Source organism: Hibiscus syriacus, unplaced genomic scaffold, assembly GCF_006381635.1.
Source record: "Hibiscus syriacus cultivar Baekdansim isolate YM2019G1 unplaced genomic scaffold, ASM638163v2 tig00117026_pilon, whole genome shotgun sequence".
NCBI lineage: Eukaryota > Viridiplantae > Streptophyta > Magnoliopsida > Malvales > Malvaceae > Hibiscus > Hibiscus syriacus.
In genome coordinates this window covers 25,493-42,289 of record NW_024063529.1, presented here as the reverse complement: position 1 = coordinate 42,289, position 16,797 = coordinate 25,493, and the positions used below count along the sequence as shown (strand labels likewise).

Here is a 16,797-nt window from a genome sequence, read left to right as displayed (position 1 = left end):
GTCTTGGTGGGGTGTGCTATTAGGGGTTGAAGACAGTGGCTATTTGGATGGGGAGGTAAGTCTTATATTTGTCTTATATATGATTTTGATTAATTTGTTTAAAAATTAATGTAATTCACTAATATATGTATTTTTTTATAAAACAGCATATTGATGCGTGGGTGTCACGTCTACTAATAATAAGGAAGCTTAGGAAAAATAAAAAAAATTCGCTATATACAATAATGCCGACGGCTTTTCACGCAGTTCACTTGAAGAATCAACGAGATGAATCATTTTTGTTGGGCAATGGACAAGCTAAACTTTATCCTGCATGGTGGGAGATCGATAAGGTTAGTGTTTATTTTTTAAATTTTTTAAAGGTGTTCATAAATAAGTGCGCAAATAAATGAATTATTACTTATGATCGCAGGTGTTTATCCCTGTTTTGGAACGTCGCCACTGGCTTCTCGTCCAACTTCAGCTCCCATCCCTGAAGATAATAGTGTATGACAGCATGATCAATTACATATCGCTGTCTGATTTGAGAGATATTTTCAAGGGATGGAGCTCTCATTTGGCTAAATTCTTGGATGGGATTAAGTATTGGAGTCATTCTGGACATAAGAAGCCAAAGAAGTTCAATGTCACAGTTGTCAGAGACGAGACCGCGCCACAGCAATCGCCGGGAGCCAGAGGGATTGTGGTCCTCTCGTATGCCTTTGCTTGGCGCGTTTGACGACGTGAAGCACAGAGTTTTTACCTCCCACCGATAGAGATAGAGCTGCAGTAGGCTTGTGGTTTCGGCATTATATGGCTAGAGCAATATATTCGAGACGCTGTCTACCTGCATCCGCGTTATGAAAGTGTCCATTGTTAATTGGTAAGTCAAATGCAAGTTTTGTTAACATATATACTCCTTTTGGTTTGAAAATGTTTGGTTAAGTACCTAGAATTCAATAATTTGCTGTTTGTAGGTTTTAGATGTGTAGGAAGTCTTGTTTGAGCAAATGTTTGGTTTCTGCAGGTTAATCCTTAAGTGAGCTGCGTGAAATGGATGTACGGGGTCACAAAGTTGTTGATTCATTGATTCAATAATTGATGAAGAAATAAGAATTATTATTATTTTTGATTGTTTAATTGATTTGTAAAAGATGATTTGTAAATGTTGATTTGTTTAATTGATGTGTACATAATTTGTGTTGAAATGTAATAGTTGATTTGTTGATTTTTCAATCTGCTTTATGTTGAAGGCAAAACAGACTATCGCAACGAGAAAATCGCAATGCGAAATGAAAATCGCAATGCGAAATGAAAATCGCAACGAGAAAATCGCAGATAGCCATTTTCGCGTTGCGATAGCCATTTTCGCGTTACGATAGTCAAATGAATGTCTAATAAGTGATAACAACTGAACAGATCATAGCAATGTTCAAACTCAAGTTACTAATACATGCCTAACTGAAAATGTTAAAAGTGCACACATAAAATACACATAATGCAAGTTTTGTTAACATATATACTCCTTTTGGTTTGAAAATGTTTGGTTAAGTACCTAGAATTCAATAATTGTTAAAAGTTTATGCATGTTAATCCTCGTTGCCTTTTTCATTTCGCATTGCGATTCTATCGTTGCGATTTGCATTTCGCATTGCGATGGTCAAATGATTGCCTTTCGCAACGCGATTCTGACTTTTGCAACGAGATAATACAGAATCGCAATGCGAGTTTCAAAGTTCGCAACAGGTTTTAGTTTCGCAAGCCAAATTTTTTGTGTATATATATACGCAGCAGCAACAACTCATAACCTAAATCCCTAAATCGCAACTCATTCCATCTCCATCTATCACTCTCTCCGGCGACATCCGTTCCTATATCCAACGACATCCTTCCCCATCCGGCAACATGTCTTAGTTTCGCATCTCGTTTATTTAGTTACAACCATGAAATCATCTAATGTTGATCATGTTTGGATAGATTTGTGTTTTGGAGGGTCATGGGAGAATGTTCATGGTGTTTTACAATATATGCCTTTACCCATGAATCTTCAACTAAAACTGTCATTAAAGAAGTTAACTTATGAAACCCTAATTTTACGTGTTTCAAAGAAATTGAATTTAGAGCCCCTAAGTGGATTTAGGCTATCTTATCAGAGAAATGGTAAAGTTTTATTTGTTAACCGACAATGAAGATGTTGAACGATTCATTGCTTACATTAATGTTTCAAGTGATGATGTTACATTGTATGTTGTTGAACCTAGAAGTAGTATTGTTGGGTCAGTAGCGGGTAGTAATCAACTAAGTGGGTCTCAAAACCCACAACCTTTCTCTAATCCAAATCCAAATCCAAATCAACTTTCAGCACCAAATTCCAGTTTTCGTATTGACCAATTAGACGATGATGAGCCAAGAGAAAAAATTGTGAGTACTAGTCAGTATTCGAAATTTGATCTTGGTCAATACCCGGACTTTGATATTGGTCAATACACGGATTTTGATGATGTTTCAGAAGAAGAAACAGACCCTGCGTGTAATGATTTTGATATTGGTCAATACCCGAATTTTGATGATGAAACACCCGTTGCCGAGGAAGATGTTGTTGATGATAATGAGGAGGAAGTTACGACTGTGAATGAACATGTTGAACATCCATTCTGTAATTCATATAATCCTGATGAAGAAAAAGAAGAAGAAAAAGTCCCCGAAGAAAAGAAAATGCCACGGGAGTATAACTGGAATATGCCAGAATTACTTCAGTTACCGGAAGAAGAGTTGGCAAAGAAAGCAGTTGATTGTTACACAAAAGTTATTCGTATCAAGAAAGATGATTGTTTTGATACAAAGGAATACTTGAAAATAGCTTTGTATACGAAATGTGTGGAAGATGGCTATCAACTAAAAGTTAACAAATCAAGCAAAGATCGTTTCGAAACAAGGTGTATGATTGACAAAAACTGTATGTGGCGTATGATTGCAAAGAGGATAAAAGATTGCGCAATGTTTCAAGTTAGGACTTTTATTGATAAACATACATGTTCAAGAACCCAAGTTTTTCCTCACCATAGACAGGCAAACAAAAAGGTGTTGGGTGGTTTTCTGGCTGAGTTAATGTTTTTGAATGGCAGGGTATATCGGGGACATGAAATTATGACTGACATGAATGCTCGGTTCAAGATTAGTATATCATATTCTCAAGCTTGGAGAGCCAAATGTTATGCCTTGGAATTGTTGAGGGGGTCGCCAGAAGCATCGTTTGCCTAACTGTCGGCTTATTGTCACAATTTAAAGCTGAAAAATCCTGGGTCGGTAACTCATATCAAAACAGATAGAGATGGACGCTTTGAGTTGCTGTTTATCGCCATTGGTGCTGCGGTTAGTAAATCAATATAATTCTGTTGACTCATTTCTGTTAGTTACATGCATTTCACATTTAAATGATTATATTTCTTGTGTATTATTTTGTAGATTCGTTCGTTTATTACTTGCATGCGCCCAGTTATTATAGTTGACGGAGCACATTTGAAAGGTCGATACCTTGGAGTAAACTTATTAGCAGTAGCCATGGATGCTAACAATGGGATATTGCCAATAGCTTACGGGGTTGGCAAATCTGAAACCTCTGATTCATGGACATGGTTTATGGGGCATATTAGGGATTACATAGGTCCTATTAGCAATCTGACAATCATATCCGATAGGGCAAACTCAATTGACAACGCTGTTAGAAGGTGTTTCCCAGATGCTTTTCATGGACTTTGTGGTGTTCATTTGTATAGAAATCTAAAATCAAGGTCTGCTGGTATAAAAAAGCACAAATGGACATACTGGAAGGCTGTAAAGGCTTATCGGGAAGTGGATTTCAATAAGCATATAAACTGTTTAAGACGTGTTTTGCCTCAGTATGCTCAAACACTAGAAGATGTCGGGTTTGAAAGATGGTCAAGAGTACATCAACTTGAAGCAAGATATGGTTTCATGACGTCTAATAGTGCAGAATCAATTAACGCTCTAAGTTGTCATTCCCGGAAATTACCCATTACTATGTTAATGGAATTTTTTCGAGCCTCTATTCAACAGTGGTACTACAAGAAAAGAAACCATGCAGGTATTATTTCTTTGAATTCGTAACTTATCATATATTTTACTAAGTATTATTTATTTAAATTTACAGGAACATTGGAACATCGTGTTACACCATGGACTGAAAAAAAGATAACGAAATGTGTTGTGAAGTCAACGTCATGGAGAGTTGAACCATGTTCAAACACTTTGTTTGAAGTACTGGATAATAACTTAAATGGGCTTGTCGATCTAAATACAAGGACGTGTAGTTGTATGAAATGGCAAACATCTGGTTATCCGTGTGGCCATGTTATAAAAGTTGCTCTTCATCTAAACCAAGATGATTCAAGCACATACGCTATGGATTACTACACTACAGAAGTATATCGACAGACTTATGGCGAGATTGTCTACCCTATTTCACATCCTTCTGAGTGGGACATACCATATGACTTACAAACAGTTTTGCCACCAGCCATGGACAGAAGGCTACCTAGCCGACCAAAAAGTCACGATCGTATACCGTCTAAGGGTGAAGAGAAGAAGAGATCGACATGTAGTCGGTGCAAGGAAAGTGGTCATACAAGGTTGACATGTGGATCACCAGTGCCATCACAATCATCTTTTCCTCTACCAAAATATGGATCATCATCAAAATCCAAAGCTCATATGGTGTCAAGAAAAAGGCAATCAAAATCGCAATCATCTTTAAAATCCCAATCACAACTGGCTTCACCTTTTGGGACTGTTAACTTAGGTGATTTTTAAATGCAAACGTTGTATTATGTAGATTTTATGTGTGAACTTTTAACATTTTCAGTTAGGCATGTATTAGTAACTTGAGTTTGAAAATTGCTATGATTTGTTCCAGTTGTTATCACTTAATAGGCAATCATCTTAATGTCTATCGCAATGCGGAAATTACTATCGCAATGCGAAATGAAAATCGCAACGAAAGAATCGCAATGCGAAATGAAAATCGCAACGCGAAATGAAAATCGCAACGAGGGAATCGCAATGCGAAATGAAAATCGCAACGCGGATTTAATTTCGCGTTGCGATTTTCATTTTCGCGTTGCGATTCTCTCGTTGCGATTTTCATTTCGCATTGCGATAGTACTTTTTGCCTTCAACATAATGCAGATTGAAATCAACAAAATCAACCATTACATTTCAATCAATTAAACAAGCACAAATAAGAATTATGTTAACATCAATTAAACAAATCAACTTTTACAAATCACCTTTTACAAATCAATTAAACAATCAAAAAATAAGCAATAATTATTAGAGAAAATAACACTTCTACTATTGAATCAACTTTTGCAGCCATACATCATTTTCACGCAGCTCACTTCTGAGATTAACCTGCATAAACCAAACATTTGCTCAAACAACACTTTCTACACATCTAAAACCTACAAACAGCAAATTATTGAATTCTAGGTACTTAACCAAACATTTTCAAACCACAAGCCTATAAACATACCAATTGTTTATGGACATTTTATAACGCAGATGCAGGTAGGCAGCGTCTCGTATATATCGATCTAGCCATATAATGTCGAAACCACAAGCCTACTGCAGCTCTATCTATATCGGTGGGAGGTAGATACTTTATACTTCCTGTGATCAAACGGTCCAACGCCAAGCATACGAGAGGACCACAATCCCCACTGGGTCCTTTCGTTTGTTGGGTCCTTTCGTTTGTTGTGGTGCGGTCTCGTCTCTGTTAACTGTAATATTGAGCTTCTTTGGCTTCTTGTTTCCAGAACGAGTCCAATAATTTATCGCATCCAAGTATTTAGCCAAATAAGAGCTCATCCCTTAATAATATCTCTTAAATCAGCCATATGTATGTATCATGCTGTCATATACTATTGCCTTAAGGGATGGGATCTGAAGCTCGACGAGAAGCCAATGGTTACGTTCCAAAACAGGGATAAACACCTGCAATCATAAGTAATAATTCATTCATTTGCGCACTTATTTATGAATACCTTTAAACTCAATCTAAAATAAACACTAACCTTATCGACCTCCCACCATGCAGGATAAAGTTTAGCTTGTCCATTGCCCAACGCAAATGATTCATCTCGTTGATTCTTCAAGTGAACGGCGTTAAAAGACGTCGGCATAATTGTATACCGTGTATTTCTTTTATTTTCCTTAAGTTTCCTAATTATTAGAAGACGTGACACCCACGCATCGATATGCTGTTTTACAAAAAAATACATATATTAGTAACTTACATAAATTTACAAAAAAAATAATCAAATGAAAATATAAGAAAAATATAAGACTTACCCCTCCATCGAAATAGCCATTGTCTTCGACCCCTAATAATACGCCCCACCAAGACCGATCAAGCAACAAATAGATATCATCATTGAGCTTGCATATGTCAGTGAAACACCCCTGGCTTCGCTCATGTAGATAAAAATCAACTGCGGTCTTAGCCCAAAGGGTGTTATCCAGAATTGTGTCCGGTAGTTGTTTCCTCTCCTCTTCAGATACCGGTATGGTACTGGCCGGTAACTCATACGAGAGCCAACTTGAATCCATCATGTCCGGCACGTCAGAGGGTTTCTCAAGAATCCTACATATGATGCCATGTGAATCGGGCTCTTGAATGGTGGGAGGGACCTCTTCAACGATGACAGTGGCCTCTTGAACGGTGGGAGGGGACTCTCGAGGAATGATAGGGGCCTCTTCAACGATAGGAGTGGACTCTTGAGGGATGATAGGCGAGTCAGGCTTCTTCTTGCGGTGTCTTCGCACTATTGGGGTATACGGAGACTTAATAGCACGTGCACGCCGTCTGATGCGTGAACTCTGTCGTGCAAGAAAAACCCGATGTAAAGCATCCACCTTATCGGTCCGCTAAATAAAAATACAAATATCAGTAAATAAACAGACATGATATTTAAACAGTGAAAACAAAGATAAATATATTTCAAACTTTCAACCAAAAGACAAAACAAAGACAAATACTAACTTCACAGTGTTAAAGTAAAAAGTTTAGCAGTTTTGGCAGCAACCGAATAAATTTACTAAGCAATCTAAGTGAAATGGTTAATTTAAGTGAAATTACGAGTAAATTTATCATCAAGTTAAATATGGAAAATCTTAAACTTACCTCGTTGCGTAGAGTATGAACCTCGTTCTACAACGATACTATCATCTCACGTAGAGCGACAACCTCACCACGTAAAGTAGACACCTCCACACGCCATGCACCATCGTTATCAAGTAGAGTACCGATCTCCTCACGCAAGGCATTGACCTCATCACGTAACTCCCTTGACTCATCCCGTGGAGGTGGAGAATAGGGAGATAGAAGTCGTGGCATCTTTGCCGGTCGCCTATCATGAGGTGATGGTGGAGAAGAGGCTCGATGATGTGACGGGATAGGTGATGGCTCTCGTTGTAGAGGTGTATAGTCGGGTCGATCAGGTGATGGCTCTAGGTGAGGTGATGGCTCTCGAAGTGGAGGAAGTGGAGGCTGCTCATCATTCGTGCCATCAAGAAAACGCTGATTAGCTTGCCACCAATCAGTGGCAAGCTCAGCCTTCGTGGGTGTCAGTCTCATTAATGGAATGTTGGCCTCTTAAAAATATAAAAACTCAAACAAAGATAAACGTCTAATATTAATAACTTGTTTATATATGATAATATTTTGTGTTAACTTACATTATTTATTGTCGCATATGGTATTAAGTCTTCCCAATCCAACAGACGTTTCCTCTTCCAGGAAATAGCCCTGGGAATATCATTTGAAGTTTTTTATTGCATATGTCTTCATGGCGGGAAAGGCCTCGAATATCCAAATCTACAAACAATATAATAACAAACATTAGTAATTGTTAAATAATTAATTATAATTTTGAAAACATTATATAGAAATTCTTACCTTAAAGGCCCAAACAAAGCCTGACAAAGTGTATTTCGACCCATCGCCCCGCAAACTTTTGCGGTCATCAAAGGCAGACGACAACTTAGTCCAGGTAGCTTTCCATATATACGAACCCCACGGAAACAGATTCCATGCATTTAGGTCCTCTACCAATAATATTAGCTCCTGAGGAATAGGTTGTCTGGCCTCTCTGCCTAAAAAGCCGGCATACAAAAGTAGTAGAAGGCATACTCGGACAACATCGACGTCATTCATCCGAGTAAAACCATCTTTCTTATTAAACAATTTCTTCATGTCGTCGACGTGTAAGTTCGGCTTCTCTATTGACTCATCAGGAAAAACCCTGGATAACCATGATGGGCGGGTGATATGACGAGTGTACCGGCCTACATCATCGTGTCCGAATCGTACACCAGTGATTAAGCAGAACTCCTTCCGCCCAAAACAAGTATACGCCGGTGGAAAATGAAACCATATCTCTTCCTCACCACGTTGTATACTGTTGGGTAGATCGCTAGTCATGGTCTGAAGCCACAAATGGGTCAAACTAGCATCTCCACCCGGATGCTGTACTCTCAGCCATGGCCCGAAGCAGGTTTCTTCAAACAAATTTCTTTGTGCAGGTGAAAGCTTCGAAACAATTGTAGTGGCTAGGCTAACTTTATTCCTTAATGTCAATGAAGCCGAAAAAATTTCTACAAAAAAACAATAAACATACCAAGTTAGATATACCAAAAATTACACTGTCAAGATATACCAAAAACAAAACAATAAACATAAATAGTAGTTTATTCTTGAAACTAAAATTTGCAACACTGTTTTTGTCTTTTGGTTGAAATGAAAATCGCAACGAGATAATGAGAATCGCAACGCGGAAATGACTATCGCAACGAGAGAATCGCAACGCGAAATGACTATCGCGACCAGACAATCGCAACGCGAAATAAAAATCGCAATGCGATTTTTGTTTCGCGTTGCGTTTTTTATTTCGCGTTGCGATAGTTAATTTCGTGTTGCGATTTTCATTCTCAAAACTATTCTTCTTCTGCATTACTTCAACCAAAAGACAAAGCAAAGACAAATACTAACTTCACAGGCTAAACAGTTTAGCAGTATTGGCAGCAATCGAATGAATTTAATAAGAAATCTAAGTGAAATGGTTAATCTATTATTGAAATTACCAGTAAACTTATCAACAATCTCAATATGAAAAACCTAAAATAATGCAAAAATTTCAAAATAAAAATAAAAAAACTAACCCTCGGAGGTTGATTTTCCATTTCTGAATGATTGTGAGGGATTTTGACTGTGAATGGTTGTGAGGGATTTCGCCGGCGATGGGGACGGAAATCTTCGGAGATGGGGACGGATTTCGCCGTAGAGAGTGAGAGATGGAGATGGGACTGAGTGTTGTGTTTTTGGGTTTGAGGTTATGAGTTGCGATTACTGTGGACGGTTCAGTTTCCGATTTATTAAGAAAAAATTCGTGTTTGGAATTTGAAAAAAAAAAACGCGTTAATACGAATGGCGCTATGTAAATCGCGTTGCGAAAGTCAGAATCGCGTTGCGAAAGTCAGTATCTCGTTGCAATTTTGTATTATCGCATTGCGATAGTAAGTATCGCATTGCGATAGTCAGTATCGCATTGCGATTTTCCCAATTCGCGTTGCGATTTACTTATTCGCATTGCGAATTGGGAAAATCGCAACGACATTGTATACCATCGCAACGCGATTTCCAACTATCGCAACGCGAAATGCAACGCGAATTTGTGATAATGGAGATCGCGTTGCGAATTAGCGATCGCATTGCGATTTTGTTGGTCATTTTGGCAAATCCAGAAAAAGTTGGTTAAAATCGTATATTATATGGGATTTTTGGTCACTGAGGTTATTTTCTCTTTGAAAAAAAATGGACGCCTTAGTCGGTTCTCTCTCTATTTTTGGTTTTCTTCGATTAGTTGCTAACTGAGAGGAGGTGTTCGACACCTCTAGTATCATTGCGTTCATCTCGTCGACCATGTTCGTCTGGTGTCCTTGGATTCCCGTTCACCATCCTCGTTTGCAAGTTTTGAATGTTCGGGATTCACTAAAAACTCCATCTCTGTCGATCTTTTTCGCAAAATGACCTTGGTAAGTGATTTCCCGTAGTTAAAATTATTTTTGTGCAAATTTTGGTATTTTTTCGGCCACCGTAAAGTCCCCTACGCGCTCTCATGCGCCACCGTGCACGCATGGGATTTGTCTGACAGTTTGGACCAGTTGAACAGATCACCCTTGGACCGAATCGGCTGGGCCGATCACCGACCCATTTGATCGAACCGTTGACCTGACCCACTTGACCGATCTGTTGATCGTTGACTTTGACTTTGACTGCTGAATTTTTTTGAAACCACTTATCCTTATGTATTTCGACGTTCTGAATCCGTTTGGCCAAATTATGACCTAAAAGCCCTGTTTTGCATCGTTTATTGCTTAAAGTCATGATTTAATCAAATAAATTGTGAAATTCTAGACTCACTTTTTGATATTGATTTTCGAATGTGATCACGTTTCATAGTATCACACACCAATTGACTAATTGCATAACGTCATGAGATACTGCTAGAGCTTGAGCGTGTTCGTGATTAATTGTTACCAACCCCTTATGTTTTTTTTTTGTTGAGAATAATGAACTAAGATATGATTTTAGTTTAAAAAAAACTATTCAAATGCTTATTTGTGAGGGTCAAGTTTTGAGAATCATATGAATATCAACAGTTAAAATATTGTAGAGTAAGCGTAGTATTTGAAGGTCATTTCAGCGACTCTAGTGTCTGTGAGGATGTTGTTTCCTCATCTTTTTCTGTCAGCCAAAATCTCAAGTCGAAATTTTCTTAAGGGGAGAGTTGTAACACCCAAAAAATTGGGTTAAATTGAAGTACTGGCAAGTTTACTAGTCTATTTGGAAACTCTTTAAAAATATACAGTTTTAGATTGTAATTAACCCATAAATTTTGGGGTTTGAATACCCAAAACATACCTTCATGGTTACCATTTGATATTTTTAAAAAAATGGGCAATTTAGTCAGTTCTCTCTCTATTTTCTCTCTCAATAAAACATTTTTGGTTTTTCTTCGATTCATTGCTAACCGAGAATAAGTGTTCGACACCTCCAGTATCATTGTGTTCGTCTCGTCGACCCCGTTCTTCCGGACTCCTTGGATTTTCGTTCACCATCGTCATTTGCAATCAGTGAAGTTTCGAATGTTCAGGATTCGCCAAAAACTCCATCTTCGTTGATCTTTTTCACAAATTGACCACGATAAGTGATTCCCCGTAGTTGGAATTATTTTGTTACAAATTTTAGTATTTTTCCAGTCACCGTAAAGTCTCCCACGCGCTCCCACATACCGCCGTGCACGCGTGAGATTCGTCCGATAATTTGGACCGGTTGAACCATTCACCCCTTGGACCAGACCGACTGGGTCGATCACCAACCCGTTGACCATGCCCGTTTCAACGATCCGTTGACCGTTGACTGTTGACTTTGACTTTGGTCATTGAATTTGACCATTGAATTTTTTTGAAACCACCTATTTTTAAGTTTTTTGACGACCTGAGTCCGTTTGGTCAAATTCTGACCCAAAAGCCCTGTTTTGCATCGTTTATTGCTTAAAGTCATGATTTAATTTAGTAAATTGTGGAATTTTGGACTCACTTTCTGATATTGATTTTCAACGCTTCTCAACATCATTCACCAGTTGACCATGACCGTTCTCGCTCAGCTCAATTTGATTTTACGTGTTTATCTCGAGATACGTATAAGTATTATTTAGTGACTTTATAGTATTTTACCGTTTAGAATTATAGATTCTATGTTCATAGACTATTATTGTTTTAGGTTCTCATTTCACAGGATCTAGTACTACTAACATGGGAAACGTAAGGCTTGGCCTATATGCATTTTTCTCTTATAGGTGTGTCTCCTTGATCTGTTTGATATATTTAACTTGTTATGTTATATGTTGTTGTATGTAAACATGGTTGTGATATGATTATATATATATATATATATATACACGCGACATATCTGACTTCTGAATACTGTGACATCATCATTAATTTGCATGTTTATGCATTTATGATATCTGCATGAGATCCTTTATGGAGAGCATAGTTTCCCGTTTGAACATCTGCATGGGATTGGTTCCCCGTTCTGACAATTGCATGAGATTTGTTCACTGTTCTAACATCTGCATGGGATTAATTCCCTGTTCTAACCTTTGTACGGGTAACGAGATTAGTTTCTTGTTCTGACAACTATATGAGATTAGTTCCTCGTTCTGACATTTGCATGAGATTATATCTCCATCCTAACTCTATTTGGGATCCTCATATGAGGGCTAAATTCCTATTCTGATTTTGGTATTTAGTTTTCGGTGTCTCCTTGTAAGGTAATGTGCATATTCTGTTGATTCGGAACAAAATGTAAGATTGTGAATTTCTGTTGGGACATTCTACTGGTAAAATATCTAAATTTTAATATTGGTCGATTATTATTTTGTTATTATTTTATACTTGAAATTTTTCTGCATTACGGTATCACTTGATTAAATTTTAGATGACACATTGAGCCTTGTAGCTCACTCTGTTTATTTCTTTTTCAGATTATCCAGATATAAGAACAGTTTGGCTATTGGAAGTATGGTCTCGATTATACACTGTATGTGATTTTATATTTACTTTTCAGCATTCTTAAAATGTGGCATGAGTTTATTTCTGATTTTATATTTGGTAAACATTTTCAAAACAACTTATTAAAAAATTTCGTTCGTGGATTGTATAAGTGATCAACATGTCACCCTGATTCAGTTATAACTCTTAGGTCGAGTCTATAGGTTTACATGCATATTCATTAAAATAATAATAGTAATAATTTGAGGGAAGCACAAGGTCGCATAATTTCAGACCATGATATTAATTGCATCAAATGCTAATGACAAAAGAAAACACCCCCAACTTGAAGATTTCTATATATAAAATGTTAAGAGAAGAAGCACAAATTTCTTGGCTTCCAGGCACTTCGTATACAAATGACTATAATTTCCAGATTTCATGTCGGTCCCCGGACTCTACTGCTCGCCGACACCACTAAGCGCGCCGGAGATCCAGCTTGATGCAGCCGTTTGGACTTCCGGCTCGAGTTGTAGAGAAACCGACAGTGGAGTTACCGCAATCTAACCATATTATATTTACATAAGGTTAAGTTCATGTAACGTCAATTTTCCAGGAGAATTACAATAAGGTTTCAACTTACAAATCCATCATTGAGTGCCTGGAAATCCAAGTCTTCATCCGTATCTTTCGTTTCTTTATCCACAAACTGCAGTATACATACAGAAAAAGATCGATGAATGAGCGACGATATTCAAACTTCACGAGAAAACTGGCTATCCGTTTCCAAGAGATTTCTGAAGTAGACAAATTCAGATTCTAGAAATGTTCGAATATATTACTTGAGTCGAGAAATACGAACAGCTTCGTCGTTCTCAGCTTTACAACTACAAGCACAGACTTTTAGATTTTTAGTTGGAATTTTGCATACCTCCAGTCTAAAGTACTTTTTCACTCTCGTATCGGATTTAGCAGCCCCAACGGACTCTACCTCCTCATTCTTACTTTGTGCGGTCCCGCGGCGAGCAGCACCCTAACGAAAAATACATACATTATCAGGAGTGAATAGTTACAACATTAATAACCATCCAATATACGAGATTAATATAAAGAAATGATGCAATTCCTTTTAGCAAGGGAAAAATTTACGGCAGCAGATGCATCACGACCAAGCTGTGCAAGTTGGAGCCCGAGGCTTTGTTGATTAGACATGAAATGTGCAGCAGAAGGATGCCGATTAGCCGAAACAGCTTGCCAACACGGTGTCGATCTCCACATGCTTTGCTTGGTCAACTTAAAGCCCTGTCACGTACGAATAAGAAAGATATATAAACGATGAGACCAGATAAAACTGCATATGAAAAAGAAAGAAACACAAGAAGCAACGGTTGTATGATATAAACGATTGAATACAACAATGAGGTTCTCGAAGAATGTCAATTCTTGTAAAGGAGATAAAGAAGTTATCCTTGTATAATAAAAATGATTTCTTGTCAATGAAGTAACGATTCCCGAACATTTATCGTTAGATTATTACGACAATTTAAAGACGAGTAAAAAACCACTATTGTACTCATTTTAAACATGATGGACATTATCATAAATCACACTATTGTTCTGAAAATTACATAATCCGAACCTTGTTTGCCGAAGGAGAAGTGAGAATTTCTATATTCAGGGAGCAACTTTTAGGGAAAACACCCTTTTCGATATCTCTGATGGCTGCCTTTATTAAAGGTAAAGAAACGGCAACCGCATCCTTAAAATCATCCTCTTGGCTTTCTTCCCTCTTCCTGCAGTCATATCCAACATTCAAATGAACATTTAATCACGAAAAAAATGTGAAGGAAACGGTCGAAACTAAATCCGCAAAAAAGGGAACGCAAGTCACCAGTTCAATGATAATGACAAAGATGGTACACCGCTAATCAACGCTTCTCTAGCTCCAGCGACCACACCCGAGTGGTACCTGGCATTATTAACACATTATAAGTTACTTAGCGTACAAGCACCAAATGATCAATAACACATTCTCATCGAGCAGGCATTTTCCAAGACTTACATGTGATGACCACAGCTTGATCCTCGGTTAATTCCGCTGATTACCTGGAAAATAAATCAAAGTCGGCAAGTCCTTCAAAACATAATTTTAATCCATTGATAACGGCATGAAAGCCTAACCAGCAGAGGCTTTGACCATGAGAACAGCGCCCCGGATAATGCTAACGAGACACAATCTACCGGAGTCCCTGAAAGCAGATAACCATCATGGAAGCCAATTAATATCAAAGGGTAATACAATTGAAAAATTCTCTGTTAAAACCAATTTTCATCATACAAGGAGTCCTCGAAACTCGAAAGCGGATAATCATCATTGAAGCTGATTACTATCACAAATCAATGTCGATTTTAACAAACTTCGAATAATTCATTTCGAGAAAAGCGGTAACGAATAACAGTTATCTTAAAGCCTAATTTCATCATATACATGGTGGTTCTAACACAATGTATTTGGCTTATCACAATACCATGGATTCATTATTCCCATTCAAGAAAAACACAAATGCTTAAAATTGTTCAGACCTGATACTTCATAAGCTATGGCACCATCAATGTCAGCCCTAGCAACGGTGATTGTTTCTCGAACGGTGACGGAATGACCCGAAATTGATTTGTCCCTAAAGCAATCCACTTAGAAACTAATACTAAATAACAGCAAATTATCAAGTGCAAGAGCTGAAATAATTAGAAATTGAATAATCTTAAACTATACTTCTTATGAATGAAAAAAGTGCATGGCCAGTGAGAAAACAATAGCAAATGCTGAAAATTTTCCGAGGAAACAAACAAGGGTTAAGTAACTAATAAACCGCAGCAAACTAAAAAGCAAATATAAACGAAAGCTTGAACAAGATAAACAAGAACAAAATATCAGAAATCGGAAAGAACCCACAAGAGCAAATGCAGAAAATTTCAGGGAAAAACAAACATGGGGTGAGAAAATTCGAGAAAATTTTCAAGGAAAAGGTAAGAAAGACCCACGACTGAGGGGCGCAGACATTGACACTGTAAGGTCCCAAGCCGACCAAAGCTTGAACAAGATAAACAAGGCCAAGGGAATCAACCCCTTCACCATTGGTGACCAAAACGACAGGCTTGGAGCTGTCGTTTTCATCAAGAACAGCTGAAGAAGTAGATGTCTCAGAGGAATCATCCTTTGGTTTCCCAACATTGTTGTTATTTCCTCCTTTTTTGCTGAGAACTTCTTGAAGATTGTTAACCAATCCAGGTGGTAACATCTTCTTCATTGTGGTCATATGCGTGTTTTTTCTTCTTCAGATTTTACTCGGTAATTATTGAATTAAAACACTAAAGAAGAGATTATAATAAATGGGAAAAAGGGAAGATTTTGCTGCAATCAGGTGATGAACCGGGTCTAAAGGGTGACCGAGGGAAAAAGTGAGTAAAATGAGGATTTTAAGACCGAGAAAAATGAGTAATAATTAAGAAGCGTGCGTTTGGTTCTCAGAATGTAAGATTATAAATCTAAAATAGTTTAAGGATAAATTTATAATTTAACCTTTTTAGAATTTTTATTATTCGATGACAGAAAAATGATATCTTTGAAGAAAAAAATAAGGGTATTTTAATCCTAAACACCGGTAATCCAATAATACCATAGGAAAGAGATGTAATGACATTCCTAGTAATATATCCTAAAAATCTACTATTTGTAATAAAATATTACCAGGAATGACATTCCCGACCAACCAAACGGAAAAAAATATAAATTTCATTCTCATGGAAAAATATGGATTTCATTCTCATGAGAATCTTATATTTCCCTAATCAAACAGATCCGAAGAATTTTGGGAGTTGGGAGTTGGGGCAGTTATACTTTACAACTAGGCACCAGATTTTAGATTGGTCTTAAGAAAAACATCATGGTACTTGGTGTTTGAGGTTGATGGGCCAAGGTATGCTTGAAAAATAAAATGGTAAACTACACATTTAGTATTTCAACCATCACTTTTATTCCATTTTGATCACTCAATTATTTTTTCAAGGTAAAATTGTAACTTTTGCCTTTGTAGTATACTCAATTTATCACTTTCGTCCCTATCGTATTTTCGCATCAATTTAACTCTCGAAGTTGCTCAATTGCATCATTTTGTACCCTACTCC

At 37.4% G+C, this 16,797-nt stretch overlaps 1 protein-coding gene across 1 annotated transcript; it reads right to left on the bottom strand.

The window, feature by feature from the left end:
- Window positions 1–12,948: 12,948 nt before the first annotated feature.
- LOC120196130 (5'-nucleotidase SurE-like) lies at window positions 12,949–15,952 on the bottom strand. Its single transcript, XM_039198008.1, has 10 exons — window positions 15,655–15,952; window positions 15,196–15,290; window positions 14,794–14,861; window positions 14,675–14,718; window positions 14,504–14,581; window positions 14,252–14,405; window positions 13,762–13,914; window positions 13,544–13,645; window positions 13,256–13,321; window positions 12,949–13,175 (listed from the first exon to the last, which is right to left on the bottom strand). The coding sequence occupies exons 1-10, from the start codon at window positions 15,927–15,929 to the stop codon at window positions 13,071–13,073; spliced, it is 1,140 nt and encodes a 379-aa protein (XP_039053939.1). The 5' UTR covers window positions 15,930–15,952; the 3' UTR covers window positions 12,949–13,070.
- Between the last annotated feature and the right edge of the window lie 845 nt (window positions 15,953–16,797).

Excerpts from the sequence above, each read along its gene's own strand:
- LOC120196130 (XM_039198008.1), bottom strand. The coding sequence starts at position 15,929 with ATGACCACAATGAAGAAGATGTTACCACCTGGATTGGTTAACAATCTT. Across the intron at positions 14,719-14,793 it reads CATGGTCAAAGCCTCTGCTG|GTAATCAGCGGAATTAACCG; the intron begins GTTAGGCTTTCA and ends TTTATTTTCCAG. Across the intron at positions 13,176-13,255 it reads AGGCACTCAATGATGGATTT|ATTGCGGTAACTCCACTGTC; the intron begins GTAAGTTGAAAC and ends TAATATGGTTAG.